Source organism: Dromaius novaehollandiae, chromosome Z (assembly GCF_036370855.1).
Source record: "Dromaius novaehollandiae isolate bDroNov1 chromosome Z, bDroNov1.hap1, whole genome shotgun sequence".
NCBI lineage: Eukaryota > Metazoa > Chordata > Aves > Casuariiformes > Dromaiidae > Dromaius > Dromaius novaehollandiae.
In genome coordinates, this window is record NC_088132.1 from 16,648,563 (window position 1) to 16,671,203 (window position 22,641).

The 22,641-nt window shown below is 40.8% G+C and overlaps 1 protein-coding gene across 5 annotated transcripts in view; it reads right to left on the reverse strand.

The window, feature by feature from the left end:
• Positions 1 to 5,868: 5,868 nt before the first annotated feature.
• The window catches only part of SPATA6L (spermatogenesis associated 6 like), a 31,305-nt gene continuing 14,532 nt past the window's right edge, over positions 5,869 to 22,641 (reverse strand). For 4 of the 5 annotated variants that reach the window (XM_064501534.1, XM_064501533.1, XM_064501531.1 and 1 more), the window contains 6 exons: positions 19,748 to 19,856; positions 18,845 to 18,888; positions 16,029 to 16,222; positions 11,032 to 11,128; positions 8,469 to 8,585; positions 5,869 to 6,355 (listed from right to left, as the gene is read on the reverse strand). In XM_064501534.1, coding sequence (XP_064357604.1) covers positions 8,487 to 8,585; positions 11,032 to 11,128; positions 16,029 to 16,222; positions 18,845 to 18,888; positions 19,748 to 19,856 — 543 coding nt within the window. In that variant the 3' untranslated portion in view covers positions 5,869 to 6,355; positions 8,469 to 8,486. The remainder of the gene's footprint in view (positions 6,356 to 8,468; positions 8,586 to 11,031; positions 11,129 to 16,028; positions 16,223 to 18,844; positions 18,889 to 19,747; positions 19,857 to 22,641) is intronic. The other variant, XM_064501532.1, reaches the window with a different exon arrangement.

Below are 22,641 nucleotides of genomic sequence, written 5' to 3' on the forward strand. Positions count from 1 at the left end.
TCATTAAAATCTTTCTGAGGAGTGATGAGTGACTGCATATTACTTTCAGGCATGTTCTGAACCAATACCTCAAACAACCTGAGGCAATGAGAAGCTCCAGTGTCCAAAGCAGGGAACCACCAGAAGTGAGCACTCGCTTTAAACCATCCTCCAATAGAACAGCACTGTACTATACTTTTCATTCAAATACTATTCTGAAGACAAGCTGTCATCCTTTTCAGACTGTCCTGAGAAGAGTATCTGTGCAACAATATGTCACGCAGCCTTTTAAATATAAAAACAATGGCTAAAATAGTCTCTACATCATTGTCATTAGTCCAAGCTGGAGTACTGTAATCAGATCAAAAAACAGAGAAATTGTTAAAATGGAGATACAGATATGTATCTCCAACCTGTAGCAACCCAAGCTAAACCATGCCAACAAACAAAGCATTAATGAAAAACAGTCAAAGTGCACATTTATATATGACACCCCTTTTATGCTAAGAAATCTCTGTACAACAGCCTAAGGAAATACTAACAGTATTCCCCTAATACAGTTAGAAATAAGTACTGTGCAAATAGGTAAGTGGTAAGTGGTAACTTCTGTTGTTCTGCCAAACTGATGTCACTGGATCTTCTCAGTCCACCAGTAATCTTCAGGCTCTGTCTCATACATGCAGGACTGGTTGCTGAGGCAGAGAGCATTTTATTACTTACTAAGGTGTGCAACACCTAGCAAAGAGAACCAGTCCTGCACTGATTTTCTCCTGCACTACTCTAACATAAACAGTCAAGGCAGCACATGCTTCAGTGGACTACTCCATGCTCTAACAAAGATAATTGCTGCATTTAGGATACATAATCCTTTCCTCTCATGGAAACAGCATGCAGGTATCTTCTCACTGTATCATAAGTACTTACAGATGTGCAAGTAGAAAGCACACAATTATACAAAGCAGTTCACAGAACAATTCTGACTTCTTTAGCAATCTCTGCAGTGCACAGATGGATAAAAACGCAGTATTCCACTCCATGGAGTTACAGTATGCTAGTGTTACAGTAGCATTTTAAACAGACTTCAAGTATATGTTGGCCCAAAGGTTTTCCTATCTACTTTTATAAGCTCCCAGCCTCAAAGCCAGATCATGAATGAAGCTTTTTATAACTAAGACACAGCTTTAAGTCTTAGTATCTGTGGTATACTTTTGTTAGAGAATTGAAGTAGTCACACATGACTTGTCTTTATGTTTATAGTACTATACAAGTAGCCTCAATGACCTAGCTACAGATGAAGAAGAAAAAGCCCCAGGAAAAAAAAGAAGCTGCTAAAGAGTTAACTCAAAATAGCACCTGTATCACTATACATGATCACTTCTTGGAAAAAAGAAAAGAGCTAGTTCCTGTCACCTCCAACTTCTTGCATAGCAAAATTAATCTTGGAAATTTATGTAGCCACAGAAGGTATTCACCTAGTACTCAAGTATTCAAAAGCATGAGAAGGTTGAAAAACTTACTTTTCAGATGTCATTTTTGTACTGCACAAGAGGATCTTCATGGTCCCAATTTCCCCCCCTCTTCCCTTCCAAAAATACAAGGAAAAAAAGATAAAGCTACTTGACAAGCCAATAGAAGGAGGAAGTCAGGAGTTAACTTTTACGTACTTAGGACAAAGCAGACCAGGTTGGAATTGTGCACAGACAGGCTTCCTTAGCTATAGAAGAAAATCTTTCTGTCTGCAGTGATTTTTCTTTAACTATTACAAAGCTGTTCGGTTCACTGGTACTTTATTAAAATACACCACTTTGCTTAACTTAAAGCAATCCCCCACAACTTGTTTCTGTTCTTTCTCCATTCTCCCCTAGTAACCTCTAAGGGCTTACCATCCAGATAGGACAGGCACCAGTATGGGTTGTTAGACTCGTATAACATGTTTTAAGGTTTAGCAGCACGAGACAGCAGCCCACACACTTGCTAAAAGCATTTCATCAAAGGAAATTTCATTCTTGGGAACAGAACACAGAGTCTTCACTTCTCCCTATTATATGCATATCACTAAGAAAATCCAGAGCATACCTTACTGAGACAGTAATGAAATAGTTATTCCTAAATTAATACCATACAAAACTAATCTCAGAACAGGATTATCATTCCCTTTAAAAAAAAAATTCATTTTTGTAACCTATAATACTTCACATGTCAGAGAGGAGTCATAGAGCCTCAGGGCCATGAAGAATCTTATGGATTAATTCAAAATCCCCTAAGCGATCTGCTTGCTTAAAGGTATATCTTAAAGCAATTCTGTATAAATAGCATTAAGAAGATTCCAAATTCTGCAGGTTGCTCATTCAGTTTTCCAGGAGATGATTATCTTCTCCTGCCTACCAACTCTTCAATGCTATGTGTGACCAGCAAATAAGTTTCAGGAAGACACAGGTTACTTACCTGTCACACTCTTCTGGAGAGGCTTGTGCATCATCCAGTATAGCTTATAGTCCATTACACGTGTGAAGACAAATTGTTTTTCAGAGGAGTAAGGGAAAGCAAACTTGGGCTTTCTATGTGGCTTTCTATAACAAACATTTTTATTATATAGGACACTAAAAATAACCTATTTGTCTTGTCTATTACTACGTAACACTAACGAGACTTGGAGGTAGCAAGTAAGTGTATCTTTATACCCTGCAAAAGGCACTTATGACCTGCTCAAAGACTAAAAATAAATTCTGAAAGAATCAGAATCAAATTGTGTATCACAGACCATATATTGGACAGGATTTCAGCTGTACTGTACATTTGAAAGCATGTTTTCTTGCATAATTTGTGCAAAACTCAAAAGAGAGACATGTATTATACCTATGGACAGAGCAATCAGGACTTCTCTTTACAAAAGGAGATGAAGATATTCAGCAGCCAGAACAGCATCAAAATGCCAGTCTGCTCTGTCCTCACACATGATCAGACCCATATTTAAATTTGGCACATTTGAGAACTGAAGAGGCAAGATGTAAACAACCAAGAACACTGGCACTCAAATCAAGGGGCCAGTTTAGCTCAGAACAAAGTTATGAGGCAAAACAGAACTTAATTTCCGTAAATTTCCTTTAACAACACAAAAAAATGTGAAAAGCTGATCAAAGAGCAGCATTGCCTAAGCCTGCAGAAACAAAGTTGCTAATGTGGGTAATTAGAATACTAACTCAAAGACAATCTTTTAAGGAAGACAAGCACTTTTCCTACAACAGTGCAAACAACACTGACTTTCTTCAGCTTGCTTTCTCAAAAAAAAAAAAACAGTACAATCAGGGGTGATACCAGCTCTCATCTTCCTCACAGTAGTAAAAGGAGTAATGCAGTTTGTAGAGAAGCAGCTAAAAAAGGTCAACAGATTTTACTAATTTGATTCCAAAGAGCTACAGTTGAAACCTCCCAGCAAGTCTGTGGCTTTCTTTAACTGGCATTATGTAGTGGAGATAACACAAGAACAGGTAGCAATGACGGATGTTGTAGAAAGTTCATCTACTTCAAACAGTGGTCAGACAACATCTACTGGCTCACTACGACAGCTTTGTTAGACCACCTTGCCCAAGTCTAACCAGCCTTTCTGACTTAGGAACTGCAAATGAAAATCAGAAACTATAAAATACAATCTGCCTATTCTAGAGAACCAGCAGAAGTCCAGGAGCAACACAGTAGAGAATATGAGCTCCTCAAAATCCTACTGTTCTATTTTTGAATAAAGCTGGTATGACCCTGCAGTTGTATCTAAAGCTGATTAAATCAGCTTCACCCCCCCTACCAACTTATTTCTTGCTACAGCCAGAAAGTTAAATTATGCAACAGCCCCACTGCTCACCTCTTAGATGTTGTAAGATACAAGACCAATATTTCGACTGCCTGCAAACTAGATATGATCTGAAAATTGTAGCTTCCCTGACCTATCTCACATTTCTCCTTGCAGAAGACAGATGTTTCCACTGAAAAAAATTATATTAAAACTATTACATCCCAGTGTTTTAATAAAGTGGTTAAGCTGTGGCTATTACTAGCAATGGCTGTTGTAATCAATTTATTCTGTAAAATTCAAACCATTATTCTAACAGGTGATGAGCTCTAAAAATATCTACTTTGTATATGACAGCCTAAACAAAGTAAATTTTGATGCCCTTGGATGACACATTAGCACTCTGTTACTTCAGCACTTCATAAAATGCATTCAGGAGGCTCTGATGTTTCATTTTTTCACATTACAATGTTGATATTGCATTCATGAGAACTGCATAACAGAGAAACTGATCTGCAAACCCTTATTTGCATGACGAATAAATTATTATTGAGAAAGAACTAATCCAACTTGGACTGACACTGAACTCTCAGTCAGTGGATCTACTGGCTGGAACTCCATTAGAACTCCAGGATGAAACCCCAAGACAAGAGAAACAAATAGAAGCAAACTGAAAAATACAAAGAAAAGCTCTGCTATTTTTGAAAAACTGTAACTGGGGAATGTGACCATCTTTTTTCAGAATAAAACTACACTAGCATCTGACACAAGAAACATGATAATCCATGCTCATTTGTGTATGGGAGTGATTCCTAGAAGAATATTGCTGCTTTATTTCCTTATTTACTTCCATGTTGGCAGAAGGCAGCACTGCAGATTCTTTTAGAGATTAATGGAGAATTGCAAAGGCACTCTTGTTCCATGCTTTTTACTTCTTCTTCTTTTTTTTTTTTTTTTTTTTTTTTTGTCGTTATACTGTAGCAGTTTCCCTTCACTTCCTCCTGGCTTAGCTAGACTCACAGAATTTAATAGTGCTAATAAAGTCAGTAAAGTAAATTCATATATGTGTTACAGTAGTCAAACAAAAAGTCTGTATTCAACCTCTAAGCCTGCAGAAATAAAGTTGTCATTAGATCTATATATTGTGGGTGTGTGTACAGACTCCAAAACAGGCAGAGTTTTGAAACAGACTTTTTTCTTGTAATAAAGTCAGAGGCTTTTAAACCAAAAAGGGCAGGTTTTATCTAAAAAGAAGCTAGAATAATTCATTTTTTCAGATTTGGAAAATTCAAAATGACTAGGTAGAACAGAATGGAAATGAGATAACTTATAAATAGCCCTCCCCTTGAACACTTTGTCCCTCCACAACAAGTCCTTGCTCGCCTGTTTGATTTCTGTCAACTGAATGGCTGCGTTACAGCAGTCCCAGGTCCACAGGAAGTTTATTTCTGTCATTCTGCTTTCTGTTCCTACCAGAAGTCTTTCCCTGTGCCTTAGGCTCCCAGCTCCTTGCTGTGATCCTCCCCAGTCTTTTTAAAGAAACATAACCAAGAAGAATGTCTACATGAAGCAGCTTGGAGGCTCCCTCATATAGAAAACTTTCACCTGAACTAGACCACCACCATGCAGGAAGATTTGAGCTGAGATTTGGAAACACTGTGCCACGGCTATGCCAGTGCAATACCATGCTCACCAGCTATACTGCTTCTCTGTCTAGCATTAGCCTGCCCAGCAGCAGCTTGGGTGTTTCCCACCTGTCCTCTGGTTCAGCATGGCACCAGCTCTTGCAGGACATGCTGGTGTGTTCACATCAACAGGTACCACTCACTGCAAAAGGCTAGACTTTGCCAGACCAAGACCCTGGCAGAGCCACTACTGGTTTCTTTGCTTTCAGCATGAGCTTCCCCTCCAAAGCCCAAGCACTTCTTTGTGGTGTCTGCTTAGGGCATATGTTTGTGTATATTTTCTTTGTGGCAAGCCCCTCTTACTCTGAAAAATCGTTCTTACATGACAGCATAACTGGTGCTTTCCCAGAAAATTTTACATTTAATTAAATTTAAAAGCTACAAGATTTTATTAAATCATTTAAAATAAATTCCTGTATATTTCTCAATTATTCAAAATATTTTATTAAAGGTGCTGTTTCAAGTATACGTATTAAAGATCCATCTCAGCTACCTTTTTTCAAGAAGGCAGAGAAACATATGAGCAAGTAAAGGGCCTTTTCTATTTTTATGAACATACATTGAGAAATGTGACCCTTTCAGATCATCAGTTCCAGCACTGTAAATTTTTAGTGGTAATTCTAAGCGCAAAACCTAGAGAAAGCAGAGATCAGAGACAAGACTCAAAGACTTGCCTTTGTATTAGTAATAAGCTAGTAAGTTCATACATCTGTGAGAGTTATATTTGAGCCCACAGGTAATCATTTAATCAGATATTCTTATACAGTGTCAGACAGCATAGAAGTCTTGCTTTGAGAAAGAGATAACACAATAGCAAAGAAACCAAACCACTGCTCAGCTGGAATAGAAGCATCAGTCTCAGTGTATTCATCGGGATCAGTATCTAGGAGTCACTATGCCGTCCCACCTACAGAAACAAGAATAACTTTACTGCCCAAGAACCAGAGTATCTGCAAGAATGCTTCTGAACTATGGTCTCTGAGAAAACTGTGTTTAAAAACAACCTTTGAGAAACATATTTTTTGTTAAGTTTTAGGACTCCAACATAGATCATCTCAATGTGCTTTTTTAGAGTTACCAGAGACTGTGTTACAAAATAAAGGAAGACAACTCATCCTGTGGCCTTTGTAAAATGACATTCGCACTGAGTTTTAAGTGAGTTTCGCATTAGTGAGGACCCTAGGAAATAGCTCACTGTTTCTTCATACTCTGTGTTACTTCGTGTTGGCCATCTCAACCTGATCATGCAGAGAGGACCCAGCTCAGGACACAGGCCAAACTCTTTATTTCCAAGAAAAGCCATGTGAGGAATTGGCCATGTGGCAAGCATGTTACACATATTATCATGCTATTCAGGACACCACTTAAGCAACTGTGTAAGCAAATGGTCAAGACTGTACTATCTTTCTCTACTATCTCCTTTGTACCTTGGACGACAGCCTTGTAAGGGCAATTCAAGAGGTAATGGCTGGCAGAAAAGCACTGGTAAGCTTTCACTGGAGTCAGGTAAAGTAAAGAGGGCCTTAAAGCCACTAGCTTTTAGATGTTTCATATTCACACAAAACAGGGATTGTAGAGTTTTAGCTTTGAAGGTGCTCTGATTCCTCTCACATAAACATGACCATTAGTCCTGGTGATGTCGCTATATTATTTTTGAACTGTAGTGGAAATCAAAACAGGAAAAAACTCCATTCGACAAAGACTAGATGTATGCTCTACCTCTGGTGCAGTCAGATGTAGAAAAAAGAGGAATTCAATTCACCTGTAATTTGTCTGGGCTGCAAAGGGGTGAGGAGATATAATATGAGTGACTGAGAATAGTAGTGAAAAGCCTTGGGACATAGAAAATTCTGGGCAGTATTATATGAAATCACATATAATACTCCCCTCTCTCTTCTTCCTTCCTTCCATTTACACTGTCTGACTTCCTGAATTAATCCATACCACACTTAGAAGAGTCCCCAAAACTCACTAGTAATTTCCCTTGCATTTCAACTCATTAAAGCAGTTGCTTCTTTTCTGTTTGGAAATTTCCATGGGAATGTTAAACAGCTGCCTCAAGAGTGACAAGCCATAAATAAGCAGCAAATATTAAATAATACTGAGAACATAAAAAGGAACAAAATCTGCCTTCAATTTTTTTGTAATTTTAATAGGAATCTTTAAAAATACCACTCTGAAAGAAGAGTTTGGAACAGAGCTCCTAAAAGGGTCAGAGATGAAACATTAGTCAGAGAGAGCAGGCAACTGGCAGTTCCTAAAAAGTTTAAGAGTGTTCCAGTAGCTGTCAGCTGTCTTGACCTTTTATTTTCCTCAGAACTTGATGAATATTTTAAAATGTTACCATCATCAGATACATCGAGGATGTGTTTGAAAAATAAGAAAGCTAGATCCTTTCATCAGTGTAATGCAATCTGAGGCTGTAAGCCACTCTATTGTTCATTCCTATTGGACTATACAGCCTTTGAATAACTTTATGAACATAAAATACTACATATGCTGCTCCTAATGACTATCAACTAGGTCTTAGTTTGTCAAGCTGTTGACAAGACTCCTCATATAATGTTTTACAATACTGAACTGTCCAATTTTATTTTTAGTTCTGTTTCACTATGAATCTTCCACTGAAGAGCTTTTAAAGCTTGTGGCTGAGATTTTCAAAGGAGACCAAGAAAGACGATGCGGCCAGCCTCTTTTCAGTGGTGCTCAGCCATAGGATGAGAGGCAACAGGCACAAACTGAAACACTAGAAGGTCCATCTGAACATAAGGAAAAACTTCTTTACTGTAGGGGTAACAGAACACTTGCCAGAGAGATTCAGGAGTCTCTGTCCTCACAGATATTCAAAAGCCATCTGGTCATAATCCTGGGCAACGTGCTCTAGGTGACCCTGCTTAAGTATGGGGGGTTGGACTAGATGATCTCCAGAGGTCCCTTCCAACCTCAACCATTCTGTGATTCTGTAATCCTTGATCTAGAATAAATTCAAAACATCAAAAGAAAAAGATTTACGCTCTTACCTTTCTGATAATAACTACTTAGCAATAGCTCCGTTCCCCTGAGTCATTAGGCAGGGAATTCCTCAAAGACACAGACCTTCTTTCAAAGACATCATCAATCTCACTCTCAGTAGCTCCCTATAAAAAGCACCTCAAGTTAACTTCTATGCCAGTGGAGAACTGATAAAAGTATCTAGTCCAATGTAAAACTTTCACTTCTTTCCAAAAGAGTTAAACCAGTTCAGCACAACTGGTTCTGTCCCTTATAATCTTGTCAACAGCTGGAATGCCTTAGTATTAAAATTCATTTAATGCATTTGGCAAGTAATGCCAAAGAAAGGACATTCACTGGAACGCTGTCTCCATCTAAAGGCTGTGACAAAAAGTATCTAATACACAACAAACTAGACTAGTGAATGAGCTACATTGAAAATAATGGGACTCTTTATTATTACAAACTTTTTATGATCAGAGAAGTGCTTTAGGTGCTCAGGTAAGTTGAAATCAACATTCCCAAGGGAAGCTGAGAGTCAGAACACAGAGGACAACCTAGAAACATCCTCCTCCGTGTTCTTCATATGTGACAGGGCAATTTTCAGGATCAAATTCACCCCTATATAAAATCCACAGAACTAGACAAAACTAAAGAAAGTATTAATCTGCTTAGGGTGAATGCGAAAAATGGACTTCCTTGTCAGAAAATATCAGTGCTGGTGGAAAAAAAAAGCTATTTGATTTCATCAGGAACATTGATCTTCAGTGCTTGAAGTGAGATACACTGGGAAGACAAGAAAACTGCAACTGCTGTCACTGCTATGGTGAGACAAACAATTGCTTTGTCTGGTGCAAAGCAGAGTTATTCTCTGTCTTTTGTAGGTACCTTTTTCTAATAACAGGTTGGCAGCTTTTGTTGCTGTCCCTCTTGCGTTTCACAGTTGAGAGTGAAAATAAACTCTTACTTTCTTAAGAGGATTGGCACACAGTGTTGCTAAGTGAAGAACCAGTGGAGAATGGAAGCTAAATGTCTATGACAGCCAGCACAGCATGCTACAGAAAATGGCTGAAGTAACTAACTGCTGTGCAGTCTCCCACCTCCTCGCAGCCTCAAATTCTTGCTAAAGCACTACGCGTGGATATTGAATTTTCCCACTGCTGTACCTAAAGAGGTAAACAGATTAACAAGTGCCGCTCCAGGTGCTGAAACAAAAAGCTGTGGGAAAGATCACTTGAGAGCCTGTTTCTTGACAGTGTAACTTTCCTCCAGCTGAAGCATCTGACCTATCTCTTCAAACACTTTCACTTGTAGCTAGGCAGGGAGCTGGGAGCCACATGCCTATGCAGCAATTGCCAGATGTATTAAATAAGTAGTCTGTAGTCCCAGAAAGTCAAAGGAAACGTTAATGCCATTTCTGAACCTTGCACTGGGCTAGCAACACTGACTAATTCATCCTCTTTCATGTGTTCCCCTTCTTTCTTTCCTCTAGGGTGGCTCCTTCAGGTTAGTGCAAGGCTAATGGAGATTGCAGATGTCTGCATAATTCCAAACCCTGAGCAGATGCTACCAATTAGCAAAACAATTGCAAATTATCTCAGGGAAATGAAGGGCCTTATCCTGAAAGCCTGACGCATGCAAGATCCTGTATCTTCTAGCTCCTGATCACTGCAGTCATTTTGTTTAGGCTGCTTTGCAATGGGAAAGGTCCCTTCTGTTGCTTGGGGCGGGCCATTCCCACTCATTTGCTGGGTAGAAGAGGGAGGGAGCCTCAGTGATTCAGACTTATAGCCCTTCCCTTGAACTAAGTATCTTAGTAAGTGTGAAATAACGATCTTAGGCTTGGATTTGTCACTGATTCAGAAATCAATGGCAGAGTGAAAAAGCCTTGTGTATGCCCACGCTGGAGCAGCAGGGGTGTTGCAGTAGCTGTTTGGGAAGACAGGGGCAAGAGAGACACGTGGTTTGTAAGGAAAGGAAATGTCTTCCCGGACCAACTATTATTACCTTAGCTGGAAAAAGAGAGCAAGGAGAGAGCAATTACTATCATCCACCAGTTCTTTTGTCAGTATCTAGTGGGCTCTGCAGAAACAGCTGCTGAGTCGCTCATTTCTGAGGTCCCCAATGCCATTCAGAATTAGCCACAGCAGGATCAGTCCACAAAGCTTTTGTGCTTCAGTAGCTATCGCCCTCGTTTCAGAGGCCCTTTTCAGCTGTTAGTTCCTCCCTCCAATTTACTACAGCGTGGCAATCCAAAAACTATTTGTTTTTTCGCTCTAAATTGTGTTCCTGTGCCCCACCCCTCTCCTTCTAGTGCCACAGGCACCATGCTGTGCTCATTCCCGACCGGGAATCCAAGACTTCCCTTCTGACCTTTTGTCTGTGGCACTCAGAAGCAAGGGAGCATGCCTTAGTCCAGACTTGGCCAGACCTTGTGAGGTAAATAACTGGCTACCCAAAACTAAACTGGCACATTTATGGGCCAGCTGGGGTGGACTGGCAGACGGATGGGCCACAGTCCTGACATGCTGGAACTGGGAGACACTGTCACATCAGCGTCAGTGGCTCCCGAACTGTCATACTAATACTCACAGAGGAAAGCCGCTGCTTGGCCTGTGCTGAGGTGAGGAGACTCCGCACCCGCTCGTTGATTTTCTCCCAGCTGAAATCCACACCGGAATGCAACCTACTGGAAGAGATCAAACGGTCACATCCCAGTTCCCCTCTGGTGTGAGACTTGTTTTCTCTTCTTTGCATACACTATACCTGATGCCTCATTTGTCATACCCTTTCCACACCAAAGCGTGATGATCCCTTCATCCCCTCAGATCAAGTCACTGAACCAGGATGCCCACAGACAAATTTGGTTTTGTCCCTTTCCTCCTTCAAGCTACTTATTTCTTCCTGCCATTTTCTTTAGGCTTCATATGCCTGGTGCCTCTCTCGCTCACCCCCCTTTCCCTCTGCTCCTGTTCCCGTTACTGCCCCCACCACTTCCTCAGTTTTCCATCTCATCAAACGCTCTCTGCACCCATGCTCCCGGCCTCATTCTTTCCTCTGCTCCTCTCTGCCTCTCCTCATCGTTCATAAAGTCTCTTCCCCCACACCTCTGTCTTCCTTTTGTCTAAACTTTCTCCTTTGACACTGTCCTCTCATCCTCTCTCTTCTCCCGGTTGCTGCCCCTGCCCAAAGCAAAGGCTCCACGGGCCACACGCACTGCTGCTCTTTCCCTGCCGGCAGCACTGCCCTCCTGCACAAACTGCACCGTCTACACCTCTGAAAGGACACGAGACAGAAGACTCTGCCAGGCACCTCAAAGCAAAGTTAACGCTGTCACCAGAACTTCCATGCAGTTTGCACATACGTGCCACAGAAGAGTTTCGTTGTCTCCGCAGTCAGTACTGATCTGAAACCCGGCAAGAAATGAGTACGCAGAATACGACTGAACTGCAGCATCTCCCTGTTTGGGAGGGGAAGATGCTGGGGCCTAAACACAGGCAGCTGCTGCCGTTTCAGGCATCACCGAGCAACCAGACTCCCAGGCAAAGCAGGCAGATGTGGCATAAGACCTACAGCAGTCCCATGCCCTTCTGAGGGAGCAGCAGGAGCCCATGCAGGGTAACCCAGGGCATCTCCAAGGGCACCAGGCTCCAGTGCTTTGTACCTGAATTCCTCCCCCGGCTTCCCATGGGCTCTGCCAGTACCTTCATCTATCTCCAGTTGTGGCAAAGGTCATGAATTTCCCTCTGCTTCAGCAGTTGATTTCTAAGGTGGGCACGATGCCTCCTGCAACCACCTCACGGAAACACTGTGGGGCTTAGTCCAAGCAAGGGAACGCCCAAGTGAAGAGCAAATGTCAAGACCTGGATGCTGGAAAAAACAGCATCCAAGTGCAGACCAGTGCTGCACTCAGCACCTTTGCGTCCAGTATGTGCAACAAATCAGCGCTTTCCAACTCCAGCAACAGAAAACAATCTTACAAAGCTAATTTGCAAAGTCCCAAACTGACCGATTAAATGCAGGACCCCAGGAAATAAAAACGCACAAGGTAGCTTAGGCCCTTAAGAACAAGGCGTATTTCCAGCACCAGCCTGACTGTCCAATGCGCCTTGTTGCAGTCCTGCAGTACAGCACGATGTCACCAGATTTCCCCTCTTGGCTGCCGTCTGAACAAGGTAAGCTCCCAAGAAGCTATGTATGACTTTGCAACAACAATAAAACAGCTTAAAGAAGGAAAACTCTTAAAAAGCCAGTTGTGAAAACTGGCTGAGTAGCTCCTTTGCTCAAAGATACAAGAAAGCCCGTGTCCAGATAAAATCCATCCAGACAGAACACGTACAAGCAGCAGGAGCACTCGTAATTTTGAAGGAAAGGCATCACATTTACAAAATGAAGCCCCTTTACGAAAAACAGCTTTTACTGCTCCTCTGCATTCACTCGTGCAAGTTACGGGTTAACGGAAAGCTTCTCTTAGTGTTTGTGGAACTGGCATAAAAAGCACACCAGCTAACGGCTATGCTGAGGTTAGCTCGAACACGTAGCTGACCAGCTACAACTTATTCTTGGGGCTTCTCCGCGCAAGAGGTTTAGCCACTGTTTTCCTAAATTCCAAATCAACCCTAACGTCTGATACCCATCACGGATTTTGATCAAGCAGCTGTGCAGCAGACAGCCCAGGAACAGGGACCGCACCGAGACACTTGTCGTGCAAGAAAACCATTAGAAAACAATAGAGGGAAAGGTCGGTGGTTTTGGTCATATTCAAAAGGAGGCCAGAATACACATAAGAGACCGTTAAAGACTGTTCTGACTATTTTAGAACCTGCTGGATTATATAGTTAAAGGCTTAAGAATCGCCTTTTGTATTTGCCTGATCAGAAAAAATTCGCCCTTCAGTAGCATATTTATAACTCTGTAAGTCAGTGTAATCAACACATCCTTCTGCAACATTCAGCAAAATAATTTGCCCCACGCAGATTGATAACCGTGTAGCAGATGCATTAACAGGGCTAGGAAGCTTTTCCCGTGATTCTTTTAATCCACTTTGCAGAGAAAATGATTCACTACGGCGTCATTTTCATACGGCATGAAGCTGAGAGTCAAATAAAGAAACAAACTCAAGAAAAAACAGCGCTCCTCCTTTCCCTAGGAAAAAGAAAAACAAAACAAAACCTTTGGTATCTATTACACAAGCCTACAAACAGAAGTGAGAAGACGTATGACCAAGGCGCTCCGCATCCAATGTGGAAAACGGTCAGTCAGAAATCACTCCTCACAAAGGGACTGCTCCGGCAAAGCACACAAGCACTTCTTTGAATTACTCGAATGCGTGTGCTTGTTATTTCACCGGAATGAAATTGAGATTACGTGTGTTTCAGTGCTGGACTGAGGTCTAAAGGAGTAGTGATGAAAAGCAGCTTTGAAGGAAAGACAGAATACGCTGTCCTAGTATGCCTACATGAGCGTTTGTAGATATGTGCATGATGGGCAGAGGTACACAAACCAAAGCATGCTAAAGAGAAGGGAAATTGCATCTAAATTCCTGTCCAGATAAGGCTCATGTGAGCACTCTGTGAGCACACAAAGACAGTGTGTTAAATCAAGAATGCTCCCCTGGTATCCTTATCCTAGGCTATACATCCTCCAGGAAACAAGACATGGGCATGTCATATGACATGTAGGCGAAAAAGCCAGCAGGGCTGTGGAGAATGTGCATGGCTCTAACCAGGTGATGAGTTCTGTTCATCACTGTGTCTGACCGTAACCTTGATGTATACCAAGTGTAATGGCATTCCCTTGCAAATATGTGGATGGAAATAAGAATTCACAGTGTGCCATATGCCTGGCCTGTTAAATAGAAACAAAAGCTCCCCCTGAAAGGCAGTATGTGTGGGGCAAAACTTTGTTACTTGGTGCCTAGCATAATCCTGCTTCGCTATCATCAATGATTATAGATGCTCTTCTCAAATTTATTAAGAGTAAACAAACCATAAAAATCATTTCTGACTGCTGCATCCCTGTAAAGTGTAGAGCTCTTCCATGTCTTTAAAAACCACCTGGGTGAGAACAGACATGAAAATCTGCAATGCACAGTGTGGCTATCAGCAAACTGCTCCAACCTCCAAACCACTTGTTCTGCAATGAAGGGCCAGGAGACTAGAAAAATTATTCGTCTTGTGATTTTGGACAACAGATTTCCCCATCCAAAGCTTTGCTAAAATGAAGGCACAGTAAAACTCTCTCTTGTACACAGCAGCACCACTGCAAGGGATTCAAACAGGTGCAGTTCTTGCAGCACTTTTTCACACTGCATACACCGGGGTGAGATTGCTTTCAGTGTGGTTTACGGGATCTGCCTCGAACTTGACCTGCCTACACGGCTACTTTTTCTTGCCTGGGAGAGGGAATCATTTTATATCAAACAAACTTCATGTGAGTCATGAAATTTTCACAGAGGTAGATGGCAGGTGCTGACCTGGAAGGAACAGAATACCGTTGCACAAAGGCAGCAAAAATACCATACCTATACATGCAACAGCAAAAAGCTCTCACTCAGTAACACCGTTAGTGGATGGATACTTAATAACTTGAGTCCCTCTTCAGAGGAATGGGTGCAAATTTGCATCCTACAGCATACCACTGCACACTAAATTCCAAATACGCAGCAAAGTAATAGGAAAATTAGGTTGCCCTGATTACATGAGAAGAAGGTGATACTGTGTAGAAGTGGAAGTCTACCTACTTTTCCTTCCCAAAGTTGAAGGCCAAGCGTGTCTTTTATTTGATTGCTCAGAGTGACTCTCTGTGTTCGACTCAAGAGCTTAGGCCAAAGCAAAACACAGGACAGATGCTACACATTCCTCAATTCAGAGCTAAGGAATACCCCTCCAAACACCTAGCTCCTACTTGCTAAGAAACTAATCTTGACCCTGCAGGCTCAGCGCACAAAAACTTCCTTATCTGAACTAGCACTGATGAACAGAAAGCATTGGGCGCCTCCTACACAAATTGATGGGAAGGGTTGTCCTCTTCAGGCAGAGGTACACAAACCAAAGCACGCTAAAGGGAAGGGAAATTGCATCTAAATTCTTCTCCAGATAAGGATCATGAGAGCACTCTGCAAAATTGAGAAACAATAAATGCAAAAACATGGAAAAGAATATATTTCTTGTATCTTTCTACCTGAGGCATCAGTCATCTGTGGACCTCATCAGATAACAGCAGAAAACTGCTCTGTGACAACAAAAAGGTCTCATAAAAAATGATGAAAAAAATATACATGGAACATAAATCTCACATTTCAGGGCATAAAGCCAATTATAACTAACAGAGGTTTTCACACCTTCTTTTGAAGTGTCTGGTACTAGTCAGTGAAGGAACCTGCGCTAGATGAACCATAACTTTTCTATATAGCCATACAGCGTAATCACTTCCTGAATAATTGCCACAATTTTTCTACTTAAATTTTTCTGAGAATCATAAATTCAATTTGCCCAAGAAGACAGAATGTGAATTCTTCTGGTCATTCAACCTGTACTCTCACAGCACGATGCTGCTCAAGTAATTGATTTTGATTATGAATTTGTAACCTGTATTGAAGAGGAAAGGGACTTCGAGCAGGACTTGGTGACTTCAGGTGTTGGGAGGTAGGAGATGAAGCTGCACGGTGAAAAGCTAAATGCCTCTGACTGGTAGAACACTGTGAGTAACCGAAAAGTTCATCTGTTTCACGAGATGATGAATCATGTTCAGAAGTAGCCTGTTCAGCTGGTTCCCTGATAATCTAGGGAATAACAAAGCAAATTTCAATAGCTAGAATTGACATTTAACATAGGAAAAGGGGGAAAGAAAGAGACTGGGGAGAGAAAGGAAGGTAGAAGTCATCATCCGTTTTACTGAAATGAAGAATAAGGGAAATATTAGGGTTAAGCTGAAAATTCATAATGCCAAACTTACAAAACGTAGGCAGACCTACTGTGAGGCAAATGAAATGGAAGCCCTTAAAAGTGTGACCATATTTACAAAAATAATCAGAATCTTTCATGCTGATGAGTGGCTGACAAAAGCTAATCAAACTCATTATTCTAGCCAGGAATCATCTCATCTGTAAAGGGGTAAGAGGTAAGACGCCACAGGACAGACGAACAAGCTGCTTCTGTTGTCATGTATGAAAGCTTTATTTTGCTGCATTAGGCTAATGAGCATCCCTCTCAAATAGTCAGGCTGACGTTGGAAATGGGAGGGAATCAGGAAAGATGTGTCACACAGAAGGGCTTTGAGAGGAGTCAGTACAAAACCTGCACTTTCGCATTTGTCAAGTGGGAGTCCAAGCAGATTGTGACTAAACAATCCGCTTGAAAAAAGAAATATATTAGCATATTAGCAGCCATTAACATATTAGCAGCCCACTCTGTGACAGGATTAGTTTGGATCAGTGGCCTGAGGGAAGGGGAGATATTCAAAGAGCGATGTCACATTCGATATCAGACATCATTAGCAGCATAATTAATAGTGACATAATTAGCAGTAACATTAAATAGGATCTGAAAACATGTCTCCATAACTACTTTTGCAGATCTGCTCTTCATCACATGCACGTCTGAAATGGCTGAAGGCACAAGGTAGTGTCTAGAACAGGTAATGAGATGTGATATGCTTTACTTATAAATTAATCTGTCTCCTCTGATAATGTTGACAGCTGGTATGATGTCAGATGCCACTCATCTCACCTAACACTAGCCACCTAAAAGCTAGGCATCCAGTTCCCACTAGTCATCCTTTTTAGTCAATTAAGAGAGTTAAGAACTGATAGGGTATGATACACCCCAACTGCCCTGGATGATGATTTTATGATAGAATGAATCACCATCTTTCCACTGCATATGGAAAGAGCTCAGATGACTAGCTTAGACTAGATGTCGAACCTTTTTTGGTTATAGTCAGCTTGGATGATTCCTACTTCATTGTTGTTCATTAGATGTTCTTTGTGATGTGACTGCTGATCCCAATTCACTTATTAATGAACAAACTTTGAAACCAGATGAAACACCATTATATGTGGCTCTACCAGTCCCTTGCTACAAATGCTAGAGTGTGACTGAGCACAGCAGATAGTCAGTGAATAATGGACTGAGAGAATGGCTAAGAATAATAGACATGAGGAATAAACAACCTCTCGCAACAAGTTTGGCATTTTGGATGGGCAGTACTCAACAAAAATGAACAGTACAGGAAACCTTTCAACAAATAGCTGTGCCTGCAGATGCAGAGCAATGGCTCCAGACTCTCTTCTTACTCCTGTACCTCTCACCAGTAATGTACACTTTTTAAATATTTTAAATTTGGGTTATTACTGGTGAAGAACATCCATTTTCTTTGTATTACAGAATCAGAAGGCAAACTTCCCAAATCTGTCCCTTCAGCGTGTCTCAGTTCATTTCAGCAGAGACCAAAGTCAGGAGAGACAATTCTATTTCTGGTCATTTTTTGAGCTTTTTATTAATATTGTTAAGGAAGAAACCAGTCAAAACTCAGGCAGAGATTTTTATATGAATCCTTACACAAACAGTGGTTGCTCTCCATTTTCATAGAATCCTCTCCAAAGAGCTGATAGATATTAATTACTTTCTGCTACTGCTAATCTGAGGTAGATTTGAAATAACGACTAAGAGGGAAGTACCCTCATTTACAGCTTTTGTGTGAAAAACCTTTGTACATCTGTCACAGCTACAATTTCTTGGGTATAGTTGTAGTTTAATCAGATTTATTAATGCAGCATATGACAAAATGCTGAACCAGTTTCAAGTCAGTTCAGGTTTTAGTTTGCTAGCAGTGACTTTCAATAGCAGCCGTACAGGGAATCCTGGATCAGAGGTTCCATTTGCACAAGAAATTCCCATTTATGGCCCTACTACATTAGTTTTGCTGCTGTTCATAGTCAAACAAGTTAGACTAGTGCTAACACAGATATATCTACCTGATATGCCTCCAATTGAAATGCAGGCATTGGCAAAGAGCCTTTGGTCTTCTCTATTTTTACGTAGTCTTAGACCACTAACAAGTTAGAATTCTCTACACTTTTTACTAAAATGCCCAGTACAGTTGGGAAGGGAAACTTTCATATAGACTAGCCCTATAACTTTTGCAAAATAAAGGATTTTCAGTGAAAATAACATGACCTGAAGTTTTTTTTTTTAATGTAAGATTGCAAAATTATGCAGGGCTTTCATTTTTCCAGAGCCAAATTATTATGTCCCTCACATTTTTTTCTGTGACAAATAATTAGCCTTACCCATTACCATCTTCAGAACCATCAAATCTCCTCATGGAATTCTTTCTTTAGAATACATCGACTACACTAGTAACAGAAGACATGGAATTCTTCACTTGTTATTTTTTAAATTACCTTAACTGAGGTATTTGATGTTTCATAGTTATCATAAGTTAAAGCTAAAAAAAAAAAAAAAGAGGATTTCAGTGACATTATTAGCAATTAATTTTACATTGGTACTTTCACTTTCAATACATTAGCACTGCAGTAAAAATGAAATCACACAAAATGTTTCCTACAGGGAATGTTCTTTACAAATTCAATTACATTATATGCCTGTACTACAGCGTTTTGATTTGGAGAAATTACCACAGGGAAATTAGGCCTCTATTAGGCAGTAACTTTTAACTTTCTGGGTACTCTAAAGAAACATACATGAGTAAGAAGGATATCTTTGTAGCAAGTTATGTTTCAGAACAGAAACACACAGATTTTCTTGGATTGTATGGCTTTATTGCCATTCCCAATACACAGAATAGATTATGAATATTTTGCATATGACAAGAGGCAGAACAGACGATGCCTAAAAACTGGTAACTTCACAACAAAGGTATTCATCCAAACCCTCTTAAGTATTTCTATTCATGTGAATGGACTTTGAATGAGGACCTTTAAAGGATTCCGTGCTGAAACAACAAATAGCTGGAGAAAGAAAAACAACATTAGTCAGTGAAGAACAAAGAAATCAAGATCCCTTTTCCTGAACTGACTTCAAGATCAGTTTTCTTTAGAGAGATATACTACTCAACAAGGAGAAACCACTTCCTAGAATTTCTGCCTAGTTGGCCCATGACCACCTTTTTCCAGGTATTGCTACCTGTTCATCCTGAGCAGCACCTTCTTTTGTGATCAGTTCTTCTGAACTGCAAACAGCAAAATCTGACATGTATTTTGTAAAAAGGCTTCTTTGAGATACGTAGTAATATCAACAGCGGTATTAGCAACATTTCATTATTGCTAACAGCAAACTGTAAGTACCTCGTTTCACATGAAATTTGGGAGAATCTTTTGCTGATCTCACACTTTTCTTCACATTACAGTAAGGCAATGGTGAGGTTACTTCATTGAATGATTTGGAACTGCCCACCTAAAAATGAAGAAATAACAGTGAGCTGTACTTCTCAACCTACAAAAACTAGGCCTAAGGACACACATTTCCAGCCTTTACCAAAAATAATAAACTCATTCCTCCTCCCTCTCTTATTCTCTTTTTATCCTCCAAAGTACAAAAATACACAACAGCGGAGAAACATGCACAAGGCACAATGCAGGCATTTTTGCAAAATAACCTCCTCTGAAAACACAGTTTGCTCTTTCTTTTTATTTAATTTCAAAACCAGACATTTCCCACACAACAGAAAGTTTCCGGACAAAATGTACAGCAAGAAACATACACAAGTTGTAGGAACATGAAGTGGCAAATTATTTCTTGAAATCAGAAATTTTCTACTCATGGTCTCCTGCACTGATCCTCAACTATCTGCAGTGAAAATAACTCCAAAAGATGATGTCTTCTTTTGTGAGTCAGGAATGCTGCTTATTGTGAAAGGCAGATTCCTTTTTTCTTCCTCAGAGAAACTCGTTCTAGGCTCGCAAATTCTGCTGACTTCATTCCTACCCATCGGGATCTTTAATTTCCCCACTCCAAGCACTGGTTAGATCAGTAGACAGACAGCCCTGTAATGCTGGACTGATTGGTCTGGCAGCCAGTCACTGCATTTTCTCTGCTTTCCATGCTAAAATGTAAATTCTCCCAAATGGCTGGTAGTGTGCCCTTGACTGCACAGCAGTCTAATGCCAGATGTGGGCTGGAGCTTTCGGAGTTCAGAATGAGAACAGTATATAACAGTATGTTATATAATAACATGTGTAAACATGTGCACTTATCAGCATAGATTACTAGGGAACTCCTGATTGAGCTTAAACATGAAAACTAAGTACACAGACAGAGGAGACAAGGTTGGGAGGAATACAGAATCATTGCCTGAGCCTGCAAGGATGGCATTAGAAAAGCCAAAGCTCAGCTGGAGTTAAAAATAACAAAAGGTGTGAAGGACAACATGAAGGGATTCTGTGAATATAACACTAGCAAACTTCAGGCTATGGAAAATATAGACCTGCTGCTCAATGAGGAGGACCATGAAAAGGACACTGAAAAAGCTGAGATACTTAATGCCTTCTCTGCCTCACTTTTCACTGGTAAGGTCTGCTGTCAGGCCTCTCAGGTCCCTGAGCCTACTAGTAGAGTCTGGGGGAGCAAAGCAGTACCCACAGTAGAGGAAGATACAGTTAGAGATCACTTAAGCACACTGGATACCCAGAAGTAGATTGGGTCTGGATGGCATGTAACTAATGGTGCTGAGGGAGCTGACTAAGGTCATTTGCACGGCAGTTCTTCATTGCCTTTGAAAAGCCAAGGCAACTTGGGGAAGAGTCCTACATGAAAAACACAAATGTTATACCTATCTTCAAGAAAGACAAGAAAGAGGATCCAGGGAATTACAGACCAGTCACCTAACCTCAGTCCCTGGAAAGTCTATGGAGCAAATCTTCCTAAAAACCCTGTCCAGACATACAAAGAACTAGAAGGCAATTAGGAATAGTAAACATGGATCTACCAAAAGCAAATTGCATTCTATTACCCTGGTACCCCTCTATGATGAGATGACTCAGTGGATAAGTCAGAGAGCAGTGGATGCCATTTACCTTGACTTTAGCAAGCCTCTGACAGGGTCCATAGTATCCTTATGGACAAATTGGTGAGATATGGACAGGATAAATAGACTGTAAGGTGTGTGGAATGTTGGCTGGACCACCAGGATCAAAGGGTTGTGATCAGCGGTTCAAAGTCCAGCTGGTAGCCAATTACTAGGGGTGTCAGGAGAATAAATAATGTCTAACATCTTCACAAATGATGTAGATGATGGGGCAAAGAGCATTCCCAGCAAGTTCCCAGACTATACCAAATTGGGCAGAGTATTTGATATGCCAAAGGGCAGGGCTTCTCTCCAAATATACTTCAAAATGCTGGATAAATGGACTGACAGAAATACTATGGAATTAAGCAAAGGTAAATGGAAAGTCCTGCATCAGGGATGGAATAACACCACACAGCTGTAGAGGCTGGGTGTCAGCTGGCTCAAAAGCAACCTTGCAGAAAAAACCTCGGCGTCGTGCTGGACAACAGGGCCAGCAATGTGTCCTTGCAGCAAAGAAGCCCAGCCACATCCTGGGCTGTATTAGTTAGACTGGAGCCAGCAGGTCGAGGGAGGTGATCCTTCCCCTCTATTCAGCATTTGTAAGACCACCTCCTGAGTATTGCATAAGCATACTAGATAGTCCAACAGAAATACACCAGAATGGTCAGGGTGCTGAAACATGTGACATATAAGGAGACATTAAGAGGGCTAGATTCATTCAGCCTTAAAGGGGAAGGTTGAAGGGAGATCTTGATGCTGTCTACGACAATCTAATACAAGGATGTAGAGGAGACTGAGAACAGTCCAGCCCTGCGAAGCACAATGGAACAACAAGCAACAGCTCAAGTTCCAGACAGACACAAGGACGACTTTTTTATTTTTTTATTTTTTTTTTAAACCATAAGTGTGGTCAGACAGGTGCCCAGAGAGGCTATGAAATCTCCATCCTCATAAATATTCAAAAACACAACTGCACAATGTCCTGAGCAGCTTAATCTAACTAGACCTGGTTTGAGGGGGGGATTGGACTAGATGACCTCCAGAGGTCCATTTCAAGATAAATGACTCTATGATTCTCATGCAAGGCCAGATTTAAGAAATGTAGCCTGCTACAGATTAAAATAAAGTATTTGTGGAAAGTTTTAAGACTACACATGATTTTAAAAAGTTGGA